The sequence below is a fragment of the Periophthalmus magnuspinnatus genome, chromosome 10 (genome assembly GCF_009829125.3).
Source record: "Periophthalmus magnuspinnatus isolate fPerMag1 chromosome 10, fPerMag1.2.pri, whole genome shotgun sequence".
NCBI lineage: Eukaryota > Metazoa > Chordata > Actinopteri > Gobiiformes > Gobiidae > Periophthalmus > Periophthalmus magnuspinnatus.
Window position 1 is genome coordinate 10,072,666 of NC_047135.1, and position 26,301 is coordinate 10,098,966.

Genomic DNA, 26,301 nt, shown 5'->3' on the forward strand with positions numbered 1-26,301 from the left:
GAGGAGTGGGCCAAAATACCTGCTGAGAGGTGCAGAAGTCTCATTGACAGTTACAGGAATTGTTGATTGCCTCAAAAGGTTGTGCAACAAAATATTAAGTTAAGGGTACCATCATTTTTGTCCAGGCGTGTTTCATGAGTTTATTTTTTTAAATAATTCTGTTGAAGCATGGTTGAAAAGCAATGTCTGACTTTCATTGGTTAAATTTCATAGAATCTTTATTTATTATTACTTTTGTCAGATTCAAGTTATTTCTGTGACCATTGTGAGTTTTTCTTTCATTAAAGGAAGGGTACCAACAATTTTGTCCACGTGTGTATATATTTTAATATCAAACATTAATACAGTGGTCCCTCGTTTATCACAGGGGTTATGTTCTAAAAATAACCAGCAATAGGTGAAATCCACAAAGTCATCAGCTTTATTTTTTACAATTATTATATGTTTTAAGTCTGTAAAACCCCTCACCACACACTTTATACACTTTTCTAAGACAGGCAGTAACATTTTCTCACATTTCTCTCTCGTTTAAGGACTCTCAAAGTTCAAACCTTTGTAGGCGCTTTTGTTGGTGCAGAACCTTTCATCGACATTGTGGGTTTTGTTAGGGAGAAAATTTGCAAACATACGGCACTTCAGAGTTACACTGCTAGCAATCGAATATTTATAGAAATTTGGCAAGCTGAATGCATTCTGTAGTGTACAGGAGACATGGCACGTATGAGACTGATTGACAAAGGTCTTCAGTTCCTTAGCTAATCAGGACGCAGAACACAATGCGCGTTCATACACTGTAAAAAAAAAAAGCATGTAAAATTGCACTAAAAAATCTGCAAAATAGCGAGGCCGCAAAAGATGAATGACATTATACTGAGGGACAACTGTATTACAAGGAAGAGAAAGAAAGGATAAGGCATGACGTGCAATACCTGAAAATTTGACGGCCTAGGTTTATACCTAGGTTTCCTCAGATTCTTCCTGCAGTTTGGTCTGTTTTAAAGAAACCGTGAGAAGGTGTAGCAGGGGCAGCTCAGACATCTCTTGTATAAATGTATGCTTTTAAAATATGCTTTGCCTACATGATGTTTGCTAAAGCTCTAGATGTAAATTCAGAGTTATTAAACAGAGTTTCATGAGTTTGAAAATTCAAATCTGACATCTTTTCAGCTCAATGTAATTGTGAAACCTCTATTCAATATCATGAAGTTCTTAATGCAATTGGCCATTGAAGCTGTCTTTAGTCAAGGAAGTGTAGAAGGTTTAGCCATTCACATCAAGTCAGCAGGATTAGCCTACTGAATATTTTTCATCAAAGAATACTATGACCCTGAAAAAACAAACAAACAGATAAATTCCTGTTTGTAAACCTTTTTGGTGATCGTGTAGCAGTGGTTATATGAGTTGAGGTATTATACTGACTATAGGAGGTTTAGTGATGTGATGATGTCTGGTGAAAAAAGAAAATTAACTTCGCTGGTCAAAACGTATTCAACTGTGGTCAAAATATTAACTGCCCTTAGATTTTACAAGGAACATACAAGAAGAAAACCAAACAGGAATTTACACAAAAAGCAAAAAAAAAAAACCCTCTTAATTTCAGTGTTCTATGAGATGCATCGAGGTTCAGTCCTTTTATGCCTATACTTCAATGATGTGGCATATGCTTCAGTCTTGGATGAAAGGCTGTCCTGATGAAAGCACATATCTAAATATCTAAATGAAGCTAATACTAACTTAAACTACTCATTCCACTGCATTTCCACCTGTTCAGTCTCGGTAAATATACGTTTTCTGTTTGCTATTCGTGGACTTTTTGAGCGCGTCGACAGAATGTCCAGTGATGTTCCACTGTGTTTTCGTTGGCTCGTTCACTCATGTGGTGGACTCGAGTGTTGCGTATCGTAAATCCCTGAAACAGAACAAAAATAAACAAGGTTATAGTTGGATTCCAGATGACATAACAGGATGTCATGACATAATACAGATTGTAATATTATTTCTTGGTTCTAGTGACTCATAGAAATGATCAGTTGGGACTCTTGGGAATCCTCACTTGAGGAACCCTTTGTCAATCGGGCCAAAGTCCAAATCTCTTGCTTTTTTATATAAGCACTTCAATGGAAATCTTGCACTTGAAGTTTGGTAAGAATAACCATGAAGAACTGATGCGTACAGCTTTGGAGATGAACTCGAGCAGGTGGACTCTCAGGCTGACTTCCTGTTGATGGTCACAAGGTCCAAAGGTAAAAGAGACCTGGTAATCCCTGGTGTCCATCATGTGTTTGTTCCACTTTGTGAAGCTGTTTGAGATGGCTCCCAGCACACTCTGCACCTGCAGAGAGACACAGGTAAACAGAAACACAGAAAATCCATGGACCATCATAAGTAAGGTGTACGTAGGGTTTCAGAAGACATCACAACATTCTATAGGCCAATGGATACTGTGCAGCTAATGTCATCAACATGATGCTAACTTGAGGCACTCCTCTATGTGCAGGTTAGACTTTAATCTGAGCTTTATTTTAATACAATATGACCAGAAAGAACTGACTTGGTTGGAACTACAACAGGTGAGATGATTTGCGCTTTTAAGGAAGTCCCTGACTGAAAGGACAAGATTGCAGATACAAGCGTCGTAAATGAGTTTTCTCCGCAGGGTGGCTGGCCGCTCCGTTAGAGATAGGATGAGGAGCTTGGTCACACGAGAGGAACTCGGAGTAGAGCCTCTGCTCCTTCACGTCCAAAGGAGCCAGCTGAGGTGGCTCGGGCATCGTCTGTTCCGGACGCCTGCCTGGGGAGGTGTTCCAGGCATGTACCAACGGAAGGAGGCCCTGGGGAAGACCCAGGACACACTGGAGGGACTATGTCTCTCAGCTGCGCTAGGAATGCCTTGGGGTCCCACTGGAGGAGCTGGAGGACGCGTCCATGTGAAGAAAGTCTGGGAGTCCATGCTTAGACTGTTGCCCCTGCAACCCAGTTCCGGCTAAGCGGAAGAAAATGTATGGATGACATGTCAAAAGCCAAATCATCTAATCCATTTCTGATCATGGACCCTTTGATTACTTTGCAGTTTACATGTCATTTAAGTAATCGTAAAGGTCCAGAAATTAGACTACAACCAGATTTTGGTGTGCATTTTTTTTGTCTGACCTCACAAACCCTATGGCATATTGCTAGCATTCACTTATGTTTTGGGCTTATGCACAGCTCTACAATACTTTTTTCAGACAAGGAAGTGAAGCAGAGTGGGCTGCTAACGCACCACCAATCAGCTCTCATCCCAAAGCTTATTGGTTTGCATTCAATAGATTATTTTACAGCACACGCCAGTCTGATTTTTTCATAAAGCACTACTTTTACAATACACTTATAGGGGGAAATAAAACTAAATTGGATCATTTACAAGATAAAAAGGTGAGTAATGCAGCTTTAATAAATACTTGTCAATGTATAATAACCAAATTGTGTTCAGACCTTGGTTGTGACTGTTAGCTGTGTGATGATGACTGCCACAGGGTTAGAGTATTTGGACAGCTTCCTGGTACTAGACAACTCCACCACTTCTTCGTACGAATTGGTGGGATACAGCGGTGAAGGCTTGGGGTCTCCCAGACACTGCAGTAGGGGCTCGATCTGGTAGAAGTCCGCCTCTTTCCTCAGCAGCTCTGTCTCTTTGAAGTCATAGGGAAGAGTGAGCTCTGAGGTGCGCAGGAAGTTTAAGACATACCTGACAAAAGCAGAAATGTGAGGATTCAATGTCAGACAAGTTTGCTGGAGTTATGAGTACAAGAGCTGTGGTTCTCAAACTGTGGGACACAAGTTCTCCTGCAGGTCTACTAGTGTTTTATGCACATTTGGACCTGGTTTGGCTGAAGTTTAAACCTTGGGTTCAACTTGGCCTTTTTTGTTTCAGGCACATCCTTATATTAGAACGTGTAGTTGTTAGACTGGAAAAGACAAAACCTCTGACTATGAAAGAAAAGGGTAATTTTATTTGTTCTTTTGTTGTATTATTTGTTTTGGGGCAACTCATTTTTTAAAAGGGGCAAGTCAGTTGGACTGGGAGATTTGATTGAATTTTTGGCTTCAATTATAGACAGTAAGGAGACAATCATACTACCATATTTTCCAGACTATAAGTCACATTTTTTTTCATAGTTTGGCCAGGGGTATGACTTATACTCAGATGTGATTTATATATGAAATTATTAAAATTAAATATAATTTCACATCTTTGTTATTGTCACACTGAGAACTATTCAAGGGCATTCTAGTGCCCTTGAATAGTCTACTCCTGTACCACTGAAAATGTAAAATTTCGACATTACGGTCATTTAAAAGACATCTGAGAAAGACTAAACAAAAATGCCCTCTAAAAGAAAATCCTATTCTGCTGAGTCTGATGACAGCCAAATGGAAGCGGTGCTTCATCTACCTGTGTGGCTATATAAATGATTATACATGTTACAGTTCACTTGTTTGGCCTATAGATGGCGATGGTGTGTTTGTAATACCTGTAAGAAAATGTACTTGACTCATTAAAAAAAAATAAAAAAAATTCATATTTAATTTCCCCTTATTTATTTATTTCTTCATTTATAAGACCATAAAGGTGATTATTTTTCATTTGGAACAATATTGTAAATGTTTAGTAAGTAAGTGTAGTTTAAGGTCACGAAAACTACTTCCTGTTCCGGTTCAGCCTTTTTTTTAACACTAATGCATAGTCTTACCTGACAGAGCACTAGTTAAGAAACAACTGAAAAATAAAATATAAAGTGGTAAAATGGTATGTATATTTTCCATGCGTTCATGTGCAATTTTATGTGTATATGTAATATGAGCCAGAGTTATGTTATATTTTATGTGTTTGCTAGTTCTATGGTGTGAACAGTGATGAAGAAGTAAGACCACAGTAAACATCAGTGAAAAGAACTCTCATGTCTCTCATGCTTGTGGATAAACCGGCATATGTTACATTAGCATAAGTTACTGTTAATATAGTAACTGTTAATATCTTACGTTAACATACCAGACACATATTCAGTTCGTTGTCTATGTGTTACGTTAGTGTGCTGTACTGCTATTCAGCCAGATTTTGTAACATAAATTTCCCCAAAAAATCCGACTGCGAACCAGTGCGAATTGTTTAATAATGTTCATTATTACACACTTATTCGCTGGTGGGATTTATACTCTGGTCCGATTTATAATCCGGAAAGTTAATTGACTCTCTGAATATTGAGGAAATTAATTTTTAGTCATTTCATTTTAGTTTATTGATTTCAATTCCAAACTGTGCTCCAAATTCAACTGTAGTGTTTTTATCCACAATATTTTGTCCACAATGAGTTCTTCCTCCAGGTCTTCCACAGCTGTGGCACCATTCTCATGTTGAAGATATGCTCCATATCTTCACACAGTTTATCTGCGCAGGACTTAAAGAGCCTGCAGCTGATGCAATCTGGTGCTTTTCTATTCTTTATCCCCTGAATATTCATCCAGTCACCTCACCTCCAGTTTAAACCATTCCATTGGAGGATTTTACAGAGATTAACAGAGTTATCCACTCAACCACTATGCTGATGATTTGGAAATATCACCCACCCCTCCAATACTAACCTCAACTGACAACCTAGTCCTTTTAATGTCCTGACCTGAACAGAGTCCCGTCGCGGTCAATAAAGTAGTTCCCCTGTGCGTCCTTCACGGTGGGCAGGTCTCCTCTGAACATGGCTCCCAACATGGAGTCTGGATAGCGCCGCAGTGTGGACAAAGAAGTGCGGTACACGCAGCCACCAACATTGAGAGACACACACTCTCCCCTCTGGAGAAACAGGGTACTGTGGTGAGTGTCCAGAGAATAGGACTGCAACTAACATTATTTCTGTGTAACTTTTCTGGGGGAGGGTTCACCACCTGTTTGTCTTCATGTTGATGCTATTACTATGCTGTTCCCTCAAATTTTTGGCTTTACTACTTATCTTTTTCCCATAGACAAGCTCGTGACTCCACCAGGGCAGGTCAGATCTGTAGAAAGGTGACCTTGTTCAGAAATGCTACTGTCTTTATGCTAAATATGTTTTGACATGTGTTTTAGTGTCTGTATTGTCAAGAGATTGAATTGAATGTTCAATATTTTAATAGTGGTCATTGCAGCCCTATGGAGCTCAACAGTTTTTTTTCCCATTCATCCTCATTTCATTTTGGAAAAAAAAGGTTGAAATCTTGCTCAGGGCTGATTTTATCTGAACTCTGTTACCTTTAAACTCAAGTTTATGGGAAAAGTGTATTGGAAATTCACTTCAAGAATCACAGTGGACTTTGAAATGGGTGGGACTGTTGAGCTCCATTATAGATGACATCGCAACATTGGTGTGTCTTAACATCCCAAAAGATCAATAGACAACACAGACAGGAGGAAAAGCAGCAGATCGATAGGATTAGAATTGAGAATATTTAATGTTTTGATGATAGTTTCCAGATTGAAATGGTTTGGACAAATTTAAGGAGGGACAGTGATGAATAGAAGGATGCTGAGGTTTGAGCTGCCAGTGGTCTAGAGGAAGACCAAAGAGGAATGGATGGATGTAGTGAAAGAACCGAGAACATGATGTTAGCTGTGAGATGAGATGAGTTAGAGGAGAGTTATTTATAAGCACATGAGTAAATCAGTCTCACATGACCTATAAAAAATGTGTATCCTGAATGGGGCGGGGCTAATGGTAAGTTTTGAGTCTCTAATTGGTCAAATGTTTCTCAAACATTGGCTCTGGTGAATGTCTAGGTACGTAGCACAAAATTCTGGTTTGTTCTATATTTTTACAAGTACACTCGGGGGTTAGTTTAATTGGTGTTCCTTTGTTCTGATTGTGGAGATAAACTGTAAAAAAACTGCTATATTTTAGAAAACAGCTAAATAAATGCATTCGCACCATGTGTCCCAGACCCCCGTTCTCCATTGCCGAGTGTCGAATCCCCAACGACCTGAAACGAGACCAGGACCAGAGAGGCGTGAGAGGCGGTTACCGTGGAGACCGTGGGGGAGGCGGTTGCCATGGAGACAGGAGGATGATGGCGTACAGTTGCCATGGCGTCACAGGCTTTGAGACCAACCAACAACGAACCAGTACATGTAAATTAATCTTGCGGCGGGAAATTGCAGTTTGTTACAGAGCTTAAAACAATGACGTCCTCTGATACTAACAACCATGATTCATTTTAAGGTAATTTTGGTGACTATAAACAGCATGATTCTAATCTAACAGCATTGGTGATTGAAATTTTTTTTTTATATAATCAAGATTTAGTTAGGTCACAGTAGGGCTGAACGATTTGGGAAAAATATCTGAATAACAATTTTTCTAACAAGCAAAGACCACATTTTTGTCAATACCAATTTTAAATATTTTAGGGATGGACCGACATGGATTTTCTGAGCCGATACCAATATCCGATATTTTGCCTGCTGCTGTGGCTAATAACCTGTATTTGCCAATATCAATATTTTGCTTTAAAAATCCATAGCGAGGCCCATAAATTTATCTTAAGTTAAGTAATGATCACAAATAAACTTTACAGTTTGGCAAAAATGTATTTTACTGGATTATAAAATAATTTGTTAGATATTTGTGTAAACATACAGTTATATACTACTACTCTCTTGTATTTCCATTTTTAGTCATTAGTCTGTTCAAAAAGGACACGCAGAGAATGGGGCAATGCTAAAAATTATCGGTACTGAACATCTCTATCACATATCGACATCGGCCAATACCAGAACCAATATATAACCCATCTCTAAAATATCTGTCCTGCTATTATAGTAGATAACCAATATTTGCAGATACTTGATATTGATATTTACAATTAATAACAAAGTCAATAGATTTGTTGTATTTTTTATGATTGCATTGAAACAGTCCTCTGGCTTTATTACTCTTCTATTTAAATTTTAATTCACTCGTCTGTTGAGATTTGATACACTGAAGAAAAACACGGGTACACAGGAGAGGGTTAAAAAATAGCGCTGGCCTTAAATATCAGATATATCGGGTATAAAAAACATATTGCTGATAATAATATTAGCGTGGAAACATTGTCCATCTCTGTAAGTAATAACATGCAGAAAAGACAACTTTGATGTCCCAGTTTAAGCAGGTATCACCCCCTTATCACAGAGGTCCAGACACTCACACAAAAACAAGACCTTTAGCTTCCACAAGGTCTAACGACACCCAATATATGGCCCTATAAATATCAACACGAAAATAAAACTGTACAAGATTAAAAAATGTACCAACATCTAACAATCAACAATCTCACAGCCTCTAACTTTTCTGGTGGTGGGTTTGCCAACTTGTCTCCAGATGTTATTTTGCCTGAAATGTTTCACCTTGAAAAACATCATTAATATGTGCAGGCTCCCCTCTCCGCAGATCTGAACTGTAACTTGGCCTGATTGTATAAGAGTAATTCCTTACTGTGGCACATTTTAAGCAGCAAAAACATCTCCATGGAAACAAGCTGGTATCCTTTTCTCTCTCCACTTTACCATGTATTCACTCCTCTCAATTTGGATACATCTGACTTAATTTAACAGTGCAATTACAAACTGTGCAGTTGATATAAATAATAAAGAATGCCACGCATTTGATGAAATTAGCACAATCCTAACACCTACTAAAATGTTTTATGTGGTTTATGTATAAGAATATAAGTGTGTGAAAGCTGCAAAAATTATCAAACTAAATTTATTATTTTACAAAAATAATAACGTGATTAATCCAGAACTAACCAAGAATCCCATTAGACATAATTAACACAAAAACAAGACTAAACATTCAAATGCAGATTTTTTTTTGTTGATGTATCAGGCAGCTGTGATGTTAGCTTCAACCAGGCTAACATGTGTAGCTAACCAATTAAACCCACGGAACAGTGAAATAGGATCAAATCTTACCTACAACCGCGCCATTTGAGCTGTTATTCCCTCGGTGACTGGAGCAAATACCAAAACAATAGGAAAATCGGGGTTCAAGTTCATTTGCATCAATGTTTACATCTACAACAACAAGCTAAGCGTTTGAAGAAACCACACTTCCGGTTTCACCAAAATAAAAGCACTACGACTGTAAAAGAAATGTGCTGAGTATGTGTGGTTTTGAAAATTGAATGATTGAATTGGGATTTTACGGGACTTTCAATATTTTAGTTTGTGTTGAACATAGACATGAAATAAATAAATAAATTAATAATAATACACCTTTTACTTTTGCAACATTTTATACGAATAGCGACATTAAAAACACATTGTAACTATTGGAAAATGTAGTTTAGTGATGTTAGGTTATTTCATGTACTCAAACTCGATGTCTATGCGGTGACAGCACTCTCCTCCAGTGACCGTGCATATGTGTCCTCCCGCGGCAAGAGGGCACCATCTCAATCTGCTGGTAAACTCCTGTGCTTATCCAGTTTCCACTTCCTTTTGGACACATTTTTGCACTTTCTTGTTATAGGCTTTCATTCATAAGCTTTTTCTTAAATTATTCACATTTGAGTGCGCCCACGCTGGAGTCACTTAAATCTCCGGATCTTAACCCTCTTTTGTGTAGTTTTATGGCTTGTTAACTTGGCAAAGAGCGATGCACTCCTTGTGATTATGGAGACCGACAGCAGTGGGACTATAGCGGTGGCTCCCGGAGAGTGGGACCAAGCCGCGCCGGGGGAGGTGGTGGTCTCCCCCACCGCTGACTGTGCTCCTGCGGTCGGTGCTGAGGTAGTCTGCCCCGGAGAAGGGTCACAGAGCGGAGCGAAGAGAAGAGGGAAGAGAAGGCCGAACTTCACACAGGTTAGAGATTTGGGTTTGGGTTGCAAAATATATCGCAGTCGAATCGATATCGCAATTAGCAAATAGCAAAAAATTGTAATTTGCATACAACAACATATTCTGTCTAAGGCTGTGAACTAGTTAGACCTTAGGCCTCTACAGACATGTAGAAATGCATGGCTTTCATTTATTAGTTTAGCAGTTCATATATACATATAAATGTTTGCAATGTTTGTCCGGAAAATCGCAATTAAATATCCCAAATCATTTCAGCCCTAGGTCATTTTTGATGGTCAAGTGTCTGCAGCCTTTGCAAACAATTCTGTGGCTGTAAGGAGCAACAAACTAAGTTACCAAGCACGTATTACTCCAAAATGCAAATAGAAGAATAGAAATCGTTAGACAGAGAAATGTGGTACTGTTTACTTTGTCTACACAAGACCAATCTAATAATAAAAATAAGGGTATTGGAAATAACTTTTTAAAAAGTGACCCATCGTCATGTTCTGATTTGCTTTGAGAACCATGGTTACAATTTGTCAGTTATTCTGGACATGTTTAAAATAGGAACTTTAAAGAGACATAAATTATGAACCACAAATTTAATCACAATCCTTGTTAGAAAATCATTCAATATTCCAAGATGAAATCTTGTGTCTTGTATTGTGGGAAAACTCTTTTCACCCTATCAGTCACAGTTAATGAAAAGTACTTTAAACTTAAATGTATTGATTTTTAAATTATCCTCTAAATATCTTTTCTCTCATTGCCTAGATGTCATCCCGCCCGGAGGATGAGCGCTGCAGTGGGTGTCGGGTAAAGTTTGAGCGTCAGGGGCGGAGCTTTAACCGCCGAGCCCTCTGCACCTTCACCAACCTGGAGACGGCTCGCTGGACCTTCCCTCAGGCTGCAGAGCAGCTCCAGGAGTCCAGCTTCCTTTGTGAGACCTGTGCCCAGCTCATACGCAGCAAATACAGGAAGAGGCAGTGCGGCAAGAGGACTCTGTGGATCAGACCAGTGCACACACCACAGGTGCCAATCCTTCTGGCTGCTTAGTCGCTCATGCTGTTGATGGATATCATTTTTCATACTTCTTTATTTTGAAACTGTATGAAAGATTTTGATTTAAAATTTCATAAACATGATCTCATGACCCCATAACTTATATGTCATATCAGAGAGAATTTAAACCAACTGGATTCAAACTCACAAACCAAATGAGAGACTCACGTGAGGCTCTTGAAATTGTAATAACTTGGCCATCATATGCAATGTTTTTGTAATTAAGAATAAATCGGGATTACAGTTGTTACCAGTAAAATCTATATTTGATTTGAACATGTTGGGTCATGGTTTGTCACAGATGCGTCATGCGTATGGAATTTAAAATAAATTTTTTTTACATACAGTTATTTTAAAAGCACACTTTTCACAACTGATAGAACCTGATACTGTACCTTTTACGCTATGGCAGCATTTGTGTCTATTACAATGTAACCTCTTTCAACACAATTTTAACAATTTCACATACCGAGCAGTAAAAAATGCGCTTCTCTACTGTGTTGCAGATGGAGCCCAAGTCCCGACCTAAAGAAAAGCGCTTTGGGAAGAAGTCGAGAGCAGCCATGTTGGTCAGTCAATCACGTTATAAATCTGCCTTCAGAGTCCTGTGGTCTGCCAGAGGAGCCAGAAAACCCATGATGGACTTCATCAGCAAACAACTCAAACTAGAAGTGAGGCCAGTTTAATATATAGCTCATATGGGAGGTTTGAAAAAAAAGCTCCCCAGTTAAGAATGTTTGGTCTAGTATTGTCACAATACTAAAATTTCAAACTTGATTTTGACACTAAGGAATAGGCTTGATACTCAATACCGATTCCGTTACCATAATGATAATAAAAACATTACTATCATCATTATTTAGACCATAGAATATAATTTTCAACATTAAATCATAGTACTTTCTTATGTATAACAATGTGGTCTTGTATCGGCCTGGTCTTATACCTGAGTTGTCTGTTCATGTTCATATCTTGATTTATGGACAAAATAGCAAAATATAAACCTCAGGGTTATGTAGAGCGTTTTAAGACCAAAAACATTTTAAGACCAAAATGACAAGCCTGACAGCAGCAGTTACTGAGAGAGGGGTGACGTTTTTTCAATAGAAAGTGAATTGGTAAATTTAGTATTGATACCTGCTCAAATAACTATCTAGTTTTAGTATGGATTTATCTGATTTTCAATTCTTTTGACAACTTTAGTTTGCATCAGGGCTTGAATAAAATAAGAATAAATGTTATTTTAAGGGTCACAAGTAGCAATACTTGAAAGCATCCATTATTTAGGTCTTTGTAATGTCCTCTGCAAACAACCAAATTCCAGCTTCCCCATTGGGATTTATTTTGTATTAAAACCTCTACAAACATAGTCTGTAATACTAGTAATGCAGATGTAGGCAGCTAAAATGAATATTGTTAAAATACTGAATTTTGTCATAAGGTCTTGGGCATACTCACTAATAAAACTAATCATGGGAAAATGCAATGTATTCAAGTAGTCAAAGGTGCCTCTTGCCTCTGTCTGGGAGTATGACATCATCACATTTTAGTATCTAAAAAACACTGATACTGATGTTATTTGTAATAGTTTATACATTCTAATAAAATCCTTTAATACATTTGCTTTGAATCATTGCAATATTTTACTAATAAGAACAGAATCTATTAATCAGCATCCATCTGAATTTAAGACATGCTGTGCTGTTCCCCCTCCCTCCAGATGAAGGAGCTGTCTCGGCAGCACGGCAGTCCGTTCCATCAGAAGGTTGCGAGCTCAAAGCCGATGTCGATGTTTCCATGGCGACGCTGTTTGAACTGGGCTCAGGAGAAAGCCCCCCTCGTCACACACTGCATCAGAGCCATGTTTCCAGATGCAGTTGCCATTGCCAAGAGCAGCCAGTGAGTTTTGTTGTTTATTAATCAAAACTGTGGGTCAATAAGTCATGTTCACATTCTAGACTTTCATAATTTCAGATGGAGGGCAGGGGCCTATATAGATACTACACTCTTTTTGATAGTACTTAGTTTAATTAGTTTAATTTAATTTAAATTGTTTAATTTATGATTTACAAATGTTGAACTTTATCATTATTGTTTGGGATTTGGTTCACAAACCTGCCATATTCATCTTATGGTTTTAAGTAATTTCAGCTACTGACAATAACTTAGACAAGCTATTGAGCCACAAGGGAAATTACTTGGACACAGTAGCTCACATGTTACAATAACAAAGATCTTTGGGGTTGAGTAATGACAACACATTCTGCAGCTATTTTTAAAATATAAGTTCCCTTCTGTTTATTTGTGTTGACAGGGAACATGTTGAACTTTATGCCAATTTTTGTTTCATGCGGATAGGCCCAGTAATTGCAGATATATTAACCATAAACCAGGTCAATAAATCTGCAATCTGACAGTAATACCGTAAATTCCACCATAAATTCTGACCTGTCCTCATACTCTGTTTTAGACTATAGGGATTCTGGTTTGCAATTACATGAATGCTACCTATTTACAGTGGGGCAGAAATTATTTATAGTCAGCCACCAATTGTGCAAGTCCTCCCACTTAAAAAGATGAGAGAGGCCTGTAATTTTCATCATAGGTACACTTCAACTATGAGAGACAGAATGGGGAATGAATCCAGGATATCACATTGTAGGATTTTTAATGAATTAATTGGTAAATTCCTTGGTAAAATAAGTATTTGGTCACCTACAAACAAGCAAAATTTCTGGCTCTCACAGACCTGTAACTTCGTTAGTGTTCGTTAGTATAAAAGACACCTGTCCACAACCTCAAACAGTCACACTCCAAACTCCACTATGGCTAAGACCAAAGAGCTGTGAAAGGGCACCAGAAAAAAAATTGTAGACCTGCACCAGGCAGGCTGTGAAAAATCCCAGAACTACCTAGTGAATGACCTGCAGAGAGCTGGAACCAAAGTAACTAAGTAAGTAAGTCTCCAGATCTCAATCCCATAGATCTGCATGGAGGAATGGGCCAAACTACCAGCAACAGTGTGTAAAAACCTTGTGGAGACTTACAGAAACGTTTGACCTCTGTCATTGCCAAAAAAGTATTGAGATGAACTTACTGACCAAATACTGATCCAAAGTAGCAACAGCACTTTGGAAAGTCTTTGGAAAAACTGAAGATTGAAGTGTACCTATGATGAAAATTACAGGCCTGGGATAACTTGCACAATTAGTAGCTGTCTAAATACGCTTTTGCCCCACTGTAAGTGCATATGACAGGTTTTCATATTTTTCTAATTATTACTTGGTTTGGCGGGATAGTATCTATGGTAAATGTTTATCATAGTTTTACATCATTTATTTGGTTAAAAAAAAAAAAGTACAAAAATCCAGGAAGTAGTGCTGGATTCTAAAATGGATTGCCTTTGTACCTTTGTCACCGACACCGAAAATTCCATCCAGAATGCAGGGGCAATTTACAAGCAAGAAACATATTTTCAACATAAACCTCAATTTAACTAACGAAAGGTGTTATCATTTATTTTGATTAGTCTAACATTATGGTTGCTAGGTAATAGTTACAGTATTACCTCTATGTATGTCATATCTACTGCCCAAGTCCAACCAGGAAGTAAAATGATAAACTTCACCAAAATAAACTTTTAAAAACTTTGAAAAAATAGGGAAGATTTGTTGTAAAATTATGTTAACTACATTTAGTGAAATGGTGAGTAGTCTATCCTGTCATATACACTTAAGTTGTTTAAATCTTCCCTTAGTTTGAGTGTTATAATGAGATCTATAATTAAATTGACCAAGTTGATACAGAGGGGCAAAAAAGTATTTAGTCAGCCACCAATTGTGCAAGATCTCTCACTTAAAACGATAAGAAAGGCCTGTAATTAGGGGGAAAAAATACAGAAAATCACATTGTCTAATTTTTAAAGAATTTATTTGCAAACTATGGTGGAAAATGAGTATTTGGTCAATAACAGAAGTTCATCTCAATACTTTATGTACCCTTTGGTGGCAATGACATAGGTCAAACGTTTTCTGTAAGTCTCTACAAGAGACTTCACACACTGTTGCTGATAGTTTTGCCCATTCCTCCATGCAGATCTCTTCTAGAGCAGTGATATTTTGGGGCTGCCGTTTGGCAACACGGTCTTTCAACTCCCTCCAAAGATTTTCTATGGGGTTGAAATCTGGAAACTAGCTAGGCCACTCCAAGACCTTGAAATGCTTCATACAAAGCAACTCCTTTATTGCCCGGGTGGTGTGTTTGGGATCGTTTTCATGCTGAAAGACCCAGTCACGTTTCATCTTCAGTGCCCTTGTTGATGGAAGGAGGTTTTCACTCAAAATCTCATGATACATGGCTCCATTCATTTTTTCCTTTACATGAATCAGACATCCTGGTCCCTTTGCAGAAAAACAGCTCCAAAGCATGATGTTTCCACCCTCATGCTTCACTGTAGGTAAGGTGTTCTTTGGATGCAACTCGGCTTTCTTTCTCCTCCAAACACGACAAGTTGAGTTTTTACCAAAAAGTTCTATTTTGTTTCATCTGACCATTTGACATTCTCCCACTCTTCTGGATCATCCAAATTCTCTCTAGCAAACTTCAGATGGGCCTGGACATGTACTGGCTTAAGCAGGGGGACACATCTGGCGCTGCACGATTTGAGTGCCTGGTGGCGTAGTGTGTTACTAATGGTAGCCTTTGTTACTTTGGTCCTAGCTCTCTGCAGGTCATTCACTAGGTCCCCCCCATGTGGTTCTGGGATTTTTGCTCACCGTTGTTGTGATCATTTTGACCCCATGGGGTGAGATCTTGCGTGGAGCCTCAGACTGAGGGAAATTATCAGTGCTCTTGTATGTCTTACATTTTCTAATAATTGCTCCCACAGTTGATTTCTTTACACCAAGCTGCTTACCTATTGCAGATTCAGTCTTTTTGTTTCTGGTGTCCTTTGACAGCTCTTTGGTCTTGGCCATAGTGGGGTTTGGAGTCTGGCTGTTTGAGGTTGTGGACAGGTGTCTTTTATACTAATCGAACGAGTTCAAACAGGTGACATTAATACAGGTAACGAGTGGAGGACAGAGAAGATATTATAGGTCTGTGACAATCAGAAGTCTTGCTGGTTTGTAGGTGATCAAATACTTATTTTACCAAAGAATTTACCAATTCATAAAAATCCTATAATGTGATTTCCTGGATTCCCCCCCATTCTGTCTCTCATAGTTGAAGTGTACCTATGATGAAAATTACAGGCCTCTTATCTTTTTAAGTGGGAGAAATTGAACAATAGGTGGCTGACTAAATACTTTTTCGCCCCACTGTATTTCCCTCCCTTATATCACCTCTTGTTTCTGTTAGTGTCTTGACAGAGGAGCAGGCTGGCGCACTGTTGGACCGGCGCATCGTGACTGCACTGTCCATCCCGCTCTTCACCCGAAACGTTTACAAGAACAACTTTGTGCAGGCATCGCTGGGGGCGGAGCTTAGACTGCAGGGCGTGTCTGGGTCAGGGCTGGACTCTCTGAATGCTCTGGGCCTGTGTCAGAACAAAGACACCGTGAGGCTACTACTGCTGCGACTACTACAGGGGAGACGTGGGAGGGTGAGTGAAGTTATGCCTCAAAACTGTGAAAAAACCTGATAATTGTCAACCAATATATTCACTATTCCGCCCCGCCCAAATAGTGAATATATTGGTATCTTGACTAATGAATATCTCAATATTTTTTTGCATCTTGATATTTCAACAATATCAGCAGGGTGTGTAGGGTGCATGGTGCAGGGTGTTTAGTTTGAGGTTCAAGTCTAGCACACACCATGAGTGGGCCATAAAATTAACCACAGAAGTTGTATATTTGTCGTCCTAATAATGCAGAGAACTCTGTTTGTATCTGTCAGCACCTTATCTTATTAACTCAAAAACACTATTCTCACTCCTCTCACAGATCACAAAACCCCCGGACTCACTTCCACCTCACCTCTATTCCTCAGAATTTTGCAATAACCTGGCTGCTTTCTTCACCACCAAAATTCAACTGATTCATCAGCAACTCAACCCCTCTGTTTCAAACCCACCTGTTTCATCTTCCGCTTCCCCAATGCACCTGCTTTCTTCTTTCACCCTGCCCTCTGTCACCCAAATCTCTACTTTCATTCGGAACTCCAAATCCTCCACCTGTCAACTAGACCCTCTCCCTACTGTCCTCATCAAAATCTCCATCCCTGTACTGTCCCCCCTCATAACTAATATCATTCACTCCTCTCTCACCTCTGGTACTGTTCCCTCCACCCTCAAAACTGCTGCCGTCACTCTGATACTCAAAAAACCCGGTTCTGATCCCTCTGACCTCAATAACTTTCGTCCCATTTCAAACCTACCCTTCATTTCCAAACTCCTTGAGAAAACTGTTGCTGCCCACCTCCACACTCATCTTTCCTCCAATAACATCTACGAACAATTTCAATCTGGCTTCCGTCCCCTCCATAGCACTGAAACTGCCCTTTTGAAAATCACAAACGACCTCCTCCTCTCTGCTGAGTCTGGTTCACTCTCCATCCTCCTCCTGCTAGATCTCAGTGCAGAATTTGACACCATTTCACACTCCATCCTCCTTGACAGACTTTCCTCTATTGGTGTCTCTGGTACTCCCCACTCCTGGTTCCACTCCTACCTCTCAGATCGCTCTCAGTTTATTCAGCTCAAGTCATTCACCTCACACCCCTTCCCTGTCACGTCAGGTGTTCCTCAGGGTTCTGTCCTCGGTCCTCTGCTCTTTCTAATCTGTCTTCTCCCCCTTGGTTCCATCTTTAGAAAACACCACATTCACTTTCACTGTTACGCGGATGACACCCAGCTCTACATTTCCAGTAAACCCAACTCTACACTTCCACCCTCCTCCCTGACAGACTGCCTCACAGAAATACAAACCTGGTTCACCTCAAACTCCCTCAAACTTAACGGCAATAAAACAGAACTCCTACTCATCTGCACCAAATCCACCCTAAGCAAAATAAATCCTTTTTCCATATCCATTGATGGCTCCTCTATCTCCCCCTCCCCTCAGGTAAAGAGTCTGGGTGTCATCCTCGACAGCACACTTTCCTTCACCTCCCATATCAACAACATCACCCGGTCCGCCTATTTCCACCTCAGAAACATCCACCGCCTCCGTCCCTCACTCACCCCACACCACTGCCATCCTCATCCATAGCCTGGTCACTTCCCGTATAGACTATTGCAATTCTCTTCTGTTCGGACTCCCACAAAAATCACTCCATAAACTCCAACTGGTCCAAAACTCAGCTGCCCGCATTATTACACACACACCCTCCCATCACCACATCACACCTGTCCTGCAACAGCTCCACTGGCTCCCCATCACGCACCGCATACACTACAAAATCATACTCCTCACATACAAAGCTCTTCACAACCTGGCCCCCTCCATACCTGTCTGACCTCATTCACATCTCCACACCTGCCCGCTCCCTCCGCTCCTCCTCTTCCCTGCACCTCACTGTCCCTCCTGCCCGTCTTGTCACTATGGGGAGCAGAACCTTCAGCTGCTCTGCTCCCCAGCTCTGGAACTCCCTCCCCCCATGACCTCTGCAACACACACTCACAACCACACTTCAAATCTAAACTCAAAACTCATCTGTTTAGAAAGGCCTTCTCACCCTGACCACTCTGGCCATAACTGCTCTGTCTTTTAATCTATATTTGTTTTTAAATGTATTTTTAATCATTTTACATTCAACATTACGTTCAATTTGTATTGTGTATGTATGTATGTACGGCGACCTTGAGAGCCTTGAAAGGCGCCTAACAAATAAAATGTATTATTATTATTATTATTATTATCTCCATGAATTATTAAAATGAACATTCACTTTAACATACAGATATAAAATATAAACCAGTGCAGTGTTCTTAAACAGTATTTGAACGCAGCCATTGATAAATATTATGTTTACTTCACACGTATTATCCATCCATCCATTTTCTTCGGGGTCGAGAAAGAGTAAATCGAGAGCTTTGCCTTTCGGCTCAGCTCCTTCTTCACCACAACGGACCGATACAGAGACCGCATCACTGCAGACGCTGCACCGATCCGCCTGTTGATCTCACGCTCCATCCTTCCCTCACTCGTGAACAAGACCCCAAGATACTTGATCCTCCACTTGAGGCAGAGACTCACCACCCACCCGGAGAGGGCAAGCCACCATTTCCGGTTGAGAACCATGGCCATGGATTTGGAGGAGCTGATTCTCATCCCAGCCACTTCACACTCAGCTGCAAACCGCCCCAATGCCTGCTGCAGGTCCTGGCTCGATGAAGACATCAGGACAACATCATCTGCAAACAGCAGAGATGAGATCCTGTGGTTCCCAAACCAGACCCCCTCCAGCCCCTGGCTGCGCCTAGAAATTCTGTCCATAAATATAATGAACAGAACCGGTGACAAAGGGCAGCCCTGGCAGAGTCCAACGTGCACCGGGAACTGGTCTCACTTAGTGCCGACAATGCGAACACAGCTCCTGCTCCTGTCATACAGGGACCGGACAGCACTTAGCAAAGAGCCCCGGATCCCATACTCCCAGAGCACCCCACGAGGGACACGGTCGAATGCCTTCTCCAGATCCACAAAACACATGTGGACTGGTTGGGCAAACTCCCATAAACCCTTGAGGACCTGATGGAGAGTATAGAGCTGGTCCAATGTTCCACGACTGGGACGAAAACCACACTGCTCCTCCTGAATCCAAGGTTCAACTATCGGTCAAAGTCTCCTCTCCAGTACCCTGGAATAGACCTTACCGGGAAGGCTGAGGAGTGTGATTCCCCTGTAATTGGAACACACCCTCTGGCCCCCCTTCTTATACAGACGGTGGACGGTGTACCCCAGTCTGCCAATCCAGTGACACCGTCCCCGACCGCCACGCGATGTTGCAAAGACGTGTCAACCCCACATCATGCAGAGACTTCGGATGTCGGATCTCGTCCACCCGTGGAGCTTTACAACCGAGGAGCTTGCCAACCACCTCGATGACTTCAGCCAGGGTGATGGACGAGTCCGCCTTCGGGTCCCCAGTTGCTGCTTCCTCCTCGGAAGACATAACGGTGAGATTGAGGATTGAGCTCCCCGCCCACACTGTAAACAGTGTTGGTGAAGCACTGCTTCCCCCTCCTGAGGTGTCGGACGGTTTACCTCTTTGAGGCCGTCCGATAGTCCTCCTCCATGGCCTCACCGAATTACACCTAACTCCGAGTTTTTGCCTCTGCGACCGCACGAGCCACGGAACGCTTGACCCTCCAGTACTCGTCAACTGCCTCAGGAGTCTCATGAGCCAACAAAGCTCGATAGGACTCCTTCTTCAGCCTGACAACATCCCTTACTTCCGGTGTCCATCACCAGGTTCGGGGGTTGCCGCCACGACAAGCACCGTAGACCTTACAACCACAGCGTGCTGAAGAACATGGCCGACTCGGAGTCCATGTCCCCAGCCTCCCCTGGGATCAGAGAGAAGCTCTCCCGGAGATGCGAGTTGAAGACCCCCTGACAGAGGGCTCTACCAGACGTTCCCAGCAGACCCTCACCATACGCTTGGGCCTGCCAGATCTGTCCGGCTTCCTTCTCTGCCCGGCTTCCGCCAGTGGATCCAACTCACGACCAGGTGGTGATCGTTTGACATCTCAGCCCCTCTCTCCACCCGAGTGTCCAAGACACGTGGCCGGAGATCAGATGACACGACAACAAAGTCGATCATCGACCTAGGGTGTTTTGCTGCCACGTGCACTGATGGACACCCTTGTGCTCGATCATGGTGTTTGTTATGGACAAACTGATTAGCACAGAAGTCCGCAGAAGTTTGGTTTAGATCAGGGAGACCATTCTTCCCAATCATGCTCCTCCAGGTGTCACTGTCATTACCCACATGGGCATTGAAGTCCCCCAGGAGAACAACGGAGTCCCCGGTTGGGGCACTGTCTAGAACCTCTCCCAGGGACTCCAGGAAGGCCGGGTACTCTACACTGCTGTTTGACCCGTAGGCCAACACAACAGTGAGAGACCTGTCCCCGACCCGGAGGAGAAGGGACATGACCCTCTTGTTCACGGGGGAGTGAACTCCAACACATGGTGGCTGAGCAAGCCCGCTGCCGCTCCCCGCGGTAACGCCAGAGAAATGCCGAGTCCATCCCCTCTCAAGGAGTTGGATTCCAGAGCCCAAGCTGTGCGTGGAGGTGAGGCCGACTATATCTAGCCGGTAATGCTCAACCTCTTGCACAAGCTCAGGCTCCTTTCCCTCAGCGAGGTGACATTACATGTCCCCAGAGCCAGTTTCCATGTCCGAAGATCCAGTCGTTGAGGCCCCCGTCTTCGACTGCCGCCCAAATCTCTTTGCACCCGCCCCTCATGGCTCCTCTCGCAAGTGGTGGGTCCATGGGAGTAGGGCCCCATGTTGCTCCTTCTGGGCCCCATGGAGAAAGGCCCGGCCACCAGGCGATCGCTGCCGAGCACCCACCCCAGGCCTGGCTCCAGGGTGGGGCCCCGGTAACGCTAGTCCGGGCAACGTAACTGGCCTTGATCTGCTTCACACTTATTACTTATTACTATAAAAATATTAAATTAAATTAAAAAAATAATAATAATAGGAAAAATCTAAAAAGATGAGTAGACATTTGTATATTTCCTCGTTATACTTAAATATAAGTTAATAACTTAATTAAAAAGTCCAGGTTCCATATTAGTTTGTGTTCTTGAATACTGTCAAAACATGGTTGCTGGAACTGGATGGGGGTTACCATAGGTGGCCATGGTGATATTATATCTCACTGGTCCAAATCGTCCAATCTGGGCACATTAAACAAAACAAAACATTAGACTTATTCTATCTTAACCTTGTCTTAACTCTTGGTCTAAAGCGGTTTATTGTTTGTTTTTTTTGTTTGTGTTTTTTGTAGCTGTTGTCAAACGGCCGCTTTGGTCAGAGGCTGAAACAGGAGCAGCTCAAAGCCCATCAAAATGTGGAGGAGCAGGAGAGAAGCGAAGAGGTGGAGGCCGAGTCTGATACTGAGCAAGCGGAGACTGAACTGACAGGTATTGGGTTTCTCAGGCTAAATCTAAAGCGAAGTGCACCATTAGCATGCTAGTTGTTGTAAGCGTTACAGTGATGCACAAAAAGCACTTATGAACTCATTGCAGTGAATATTTAGGATGCTCAGAATGCATAAAGTTGAGTAAGGAAGATTTGTGCATGATTTTAGTACAATTCAAGCAAAACTAATATTTTAATGGTCACAAAAGTTACAAAGGCTGCTGAATCCCCTTGTAATTGTGGTTGAAGATTTCATTTTTCATGTTGCAAAGTTCACAAATGTCTGCCATATTGTGGTCAAAACTTAAAACATTTTCTGATAATAGAACATTAATAAATCATTTATATGTATGTTTTCCCACTAGATTTTCATTGTTTTGCCAGTAGAGATGATTCCATCTTCAGTACAACACCCAATAGCAGTGTTGCTTCAACCAGGACTTTCCTAAATAATTTTAGACTTTTAAGTTGGGTGTGGTCAGAATCAGCTTAGACATGCATCTGTGTTGTCTCCAAAACTACAGTTATCTTTGGGTAAGTTAGTTAGCTAATTAATAGTCCCTGACTTTCTCTTGAGACCAGTATCACTTGTTATGGTCAGTCAAGGACACTTTGTTTAGTCTTTGGTTAGATGTGGTTTTGTCCTAGTTTAGGACTGCTCTTATTTCTTACATTACATCAAATGTAGTCCTGGGTTAGACTTGGTCCAGTCCTAGTTTAGGACTGCTTTAGTTTATTGCATTTTGTGTTGCATTCATGCAACACAGTCATCTGTCAATAAAGAAAACCATGACATCATCACATTGTATCATCTGAAAACAATCGAAATGGGAAAATAAAGTTGCTTGTGAAAAAGTGATTGAAATTTACACCTTTTTAACATATAACTCTTTGGATCTTTAGTTGATGAAGCTGAGGATGATGTTGAGGAGGACCTAGAGGAAAATGATGAAGAGGAGTCCAAACAAAGAACAAGGAAAAAAACGAAACATCGCAAAGAGGAGGAAGAGACTGACGAGAGTAAAAAAGGCAGAGTCGTTGTGGTTCGGTTGGGTCTGTTACATGAACATGTCAACCCTTAGCCATGCCCACAGAATTTTACTTTGGACTCAATTTCTTTGAGAGCCTGAACCGCCTATCATTGAGGTAGAACTGAGCGTTTAATTTTGTGGTCAATTTTGCTTTTTTATATTCAGATTGCAGATATTTTGTCCTGGTATATGGTGGCTATTTCTGTCATATTCTGGTCTAGTCACATAAAATGAAAATTAAGTTTAATCTATTTTCTGTCAAGGCAAAATGTAATGTAATTGAGGGTGGCAAAAAACTCAATAGTTTATCAATACCAATTAATAATGTATACTGGAAAAATAAAATCACACAAACGGGGCAAAAGAAGAGAAGAGATGGAATACAGCCACTCGCTGCCTCTGCGACCCTAAGCCACATTACACCACCCACTCTGATCCCCGACTATAGACCCTTTAAGATCATCAGAATGTTCAAAATTCTCAAATGGAGGCAACTCGTGGTTGTGTTTTTTATTTTAAACTAATTAGTTAATTAATTAATTTGTATTTTTTCTTCATCAAAAATGCTTGGTGTCTATCATAATCTCCTATTACATAAATATAATTCTTTTAAATTGGCTCTGCTTCTGATAACACTCGCATGTATCTAAGAAGATTTAATTTGGCAGACCCACCTTGATTTTTCATTCTAGTTTTCCCATTGAAGTCACATTATCTTACATTTCACTTTTGCCTCCCACTGTCTCCATTCCAAAATTTGTTTACCAAGGGTAACCACACCCATTTTTTACAGTGTAAGCTTATGCTTATTCTGAAAGGCTTTCTAAAGCACATTATCCCAGAGGATTTGCAGATTATTGTAGTTAACTATGACTATCCCATATCTTGCTGTTTTTTGTGAAATATGTAATTTGTTTTTAAGTTCTGTGAAACAACCTTCCGACTGCAACATGGTAACTTGCCCTGAATAATGATTTAACTTAACCACTGTAAAGTTAATCTCCAAAGGTTTTTGGGAAATTGAGTGGTTTCATTTTCAGCAATGTAAACTTTACAGTCCTCATTATCATAAAGTGTTCATTAATTAAAAAAAACCAAAACTCTTTGCCAGTTTTTAATTCATTTATTCATAATTTACAAATAATTTTACATAGAATGCAACAAAATACAAGGTAAATGGACAAAATTTATCATGCTACCGAAACACTATCGTAAACAGACATTGGACCTCTACAAATATTACTTACACTTTCTTCACTAATTATTCTACAATCATAGTTTAAGGAACATAATGTAGCTTGGGCTCCTATAGTTGGTTAAAAAAAGGGATTACAATCACAACTGAACCTGGATTGTCAATGTCTAAGCAATATGGTGATCCTGCATCGGCTGCCAAAACTCTTAAGCTTTAGATGTTGGGATGGGAGAGGCAATAACTTTGTACAGGACCTTGAGGGAAAGGCTGGACATTTAACTTTACTTAATCTCATTATCTAGCACACAAAACTTTTTAGCACAGGCATACTGAAGTTGAAACACAGGCAATGACAGTATTCCAGAACTTACACTGGTTCCATAGTCTGGACTCTATGAAGCCTGAGCTCCAGCTTTTTGAGCCTGACTTTAGGTTTAGAATTAGCTTTAGGATCCAGCCTTAGCAGCTCCTTTAGTATGTATGTAACTGACTGTGCAGCTTCAGTTGACCTAGTTTTCTGAAGCTTTCTCCACATTTGTCACAGCTGTATGAGCTCCCCTCAGTGTGGTGTTCCAGGTGTTTCCCCATGTTTCACAGAAACGTGTTTTTTTGTCCTGTGTGAACATGGCGATGCATATAGAGGGAAGAATTGATGAAAAGCTTTCTTGCACCGATCACAACTAGGTCTTTCTCCGGAGTGGATTATCTTGTAGTTTTTTTAGAACATGACAATTTGCAAACTTCTCACACTGGTCACAGCTGTAATATTTTTCTCCTTTGTGGATTCAGAAATGAACAGAGGTGCTCTGCATTTCTAAAGGATTGATCACACTGGTCACATTTGTACAGCCTCTCTTCACTGTGAACACGTTTGTGAATTTGTAACGTGCTTGCTGACCAAAATGCACTGCCACACTGGTCATATTCTTATGAGTTTTCCCCAGTGTGGTATATCTGGTGCATTTTTAGGGCATGTTTCCGTTTAAAAGTTTGTCCACATTCCTGGTTCCATGGTTTCTTCCTGCTATGGATGTTGTGGTGTGACTGAAGTTGAGACATTGATTTACATTTTTTCCTACACTGGTCACATTCAAAAGGCTTCTTTGCTTCCTCTTCATTGTGAGTTTTCTTGTGGACTTTTAAGGCACCTGATTGCTTAAACGCCATCCCACGCTGTTCACATACATATGATCACTCTCTAGTGTGAATCTAATGATGCACGGTGAGGTCTTTGGAACCTTTTCTTACAAAAGTCACAACTATAAGGCCTTTTGCTAGGGTAGATTTTCGTGTGACATTAATATGAAAAACGTTTTGAAATTTTTCCCCACACTGGTCACAGCTGGCTAAATATCTTGCCAAATTTTCCACAGTTTAACAATTTTGATTAAGTTTATCATTTTAGTTCCTTGTTGGACATGGGCAGCACGTGGCCATCACATGTGCAGAGGTAATTCAACGGCACTGTAAACAATCGCCACACTTGCCTACACAATACTTTTTATTTTACAACTAAAAATACACCTTTATTTTGTTAAATAAATGGCAAACTGCCTGATTCAAAATATATATTCAAGTTATATTATGTTATCTCACTGTTCATTTTAAAGGTACTGTAATGTTCACTCTTTATTATAATCATTATATTCAACTATGTAAACTATGTAATCTGCACTAATGTTTGTTCTTGAGTCTTGCAGAAAATGTCTTTTGAAAGTGCAGGATCCCACGGGAAGAAGGTCACTGTGAACTTGCGAAACCCTAAAACAGAAACATCTTGGGAGGATGTTTGTGCGAAGGGGAAGAGTGACCTTCTAGAAATGCAAAAACAGAATATATTTCTCTGTGAATTTCGTCATATGTTCTTACACTGCTTGCAAAGTATATGTCCCCCATCCCTTGAGAGTAAGCAGTGCCTTTGTAACCAGGGTTCCTAAGTTAATAAAGGGAGGAGAAAAACGGTGGGGCCTTCAGAAAAAGGGTGCCAGGTGATTTGTAACTGAAGGTTTTTGCCTCCCCGCTTTTTCTCCTCAATATTGAGACAAAATAATCTGTCTTGTCTTCTCTTTTGAACTGTAATATAG

General features: G+C 40.6%; 2 protein-coding genes across 3 annotated transcripts; one reads left to right on the plus strand and one right to left on the minus strand.

Moving 5' to 3' along the window:
- Window positions 1-308: 308 nt before the first annotated feature.
- On the minus strand, window positions 309-9,114 carry kctd6a (potassium channel tetramerization domain containing 6a). Of its 2 annotated transcripts, XM_033974153.2 has the most exons (6): window positions 8,963-9,114; window positions 6,936-6,987; window positions 5,658-5,827; window positions 3,475-3,727; window positions 2,174-2,332; window positions 309-1,909 (listed from the first exon to the last, which is right to left on the minus strand). In XM_033974153.2, the coding sequence occupies exons 2-6, from the start codon at window positions 6,960-6,962 to the stop codon at window positions 1,799-1,801; spliced, it is 720 nt and encodes a 239-aa protein (XP_033830044.1). In that variant the 5' UTR covers window positions 6,963-6,987; window positions 8,963-9,114; the 3' UTR covers window positions 309-1,798. The 2 variants fall into 2 exon arrangements, with proteins under 2 accessions (XP_033830044.1, XP_055081074.1); XM_055225099.1 differs by lacking the exon at window positions 8,963-9,114 and having other exon boundaries at window positions 6,936-7,015.
- A 351-nt stretch (window positions 9,115-9,465) lies between these two features.
- LOC117378130 (uncharacterized) lies at window positions 9,466-24,127 on the plus strand. The gene is made up of 7 exons (XM_033974671.2): window positions 9,466-9,853; window positions 10,607-10,864; window positions 11,401-11,565; window positions 12,615-12,793; window positions 16,253-16,496; window positions 21,858-21,993; window positions 22,895-24,127. Exons 1-7 carry the CDS (start codon window positions 9,665-9,667, stop codon window positions 23,071-23,073), a joined length of 1,350 nt encoding a protein of 449 aa, XP_033830562.1. The 5' UTR covers window positions 9,466-9,664; the 3' UTR covers window positions 23,074-24,127.
- Window positions 24,128-26,301: the final 2,174 nt, after the last annotated feature.

Excerpts from the sequence above, each read along its gene's own strand:
- kctd6a (XM_033974153.2), bottom strand. The coding sequence starts at position 6,962 with ATGGAGAACGGGGGTCTGGGACACATG. Across the intron at positions 5,828-6,935 it reads ACGGGGGTCTGGGACACATG|AGGGGAGAGTGTGTGTCTCT; the intron begins GTGCGAATGCAT and ends CTGTTTCTCCAG. Across the intron at positions 2,333-3,474 it reads AGCTAACAGTCACAACCAAG|GTGCAGAGTGTGCTGGGAGC; the intron begins GTCTGAACACAA and ends GTCTCTCTGCAG.
- LOC117378130 (XM_033974671.2), top strand. The coding sequence starts at position 9,665 with ATGGAGACCGACAGCAGTGGGACTATAGCGGTGGCTCCCGGAGAGTGG. Across the intron at positions 9,854-10,606 it reads GAAGGCCGAACTTCACACAG|ATGTCATCCCGCCCGGAGGA; the intron begins GTTAGAGATTTG and ends CTCATTGCCTAG. Across the intron at positions 11,566-12,614 it reads GCAAACAACTCAAACTAGAA|ATGAAGGAGCTGTCTCGGCA; the intron begins GTGAGGCCAGTT and ends CCCTCCCTCCAG.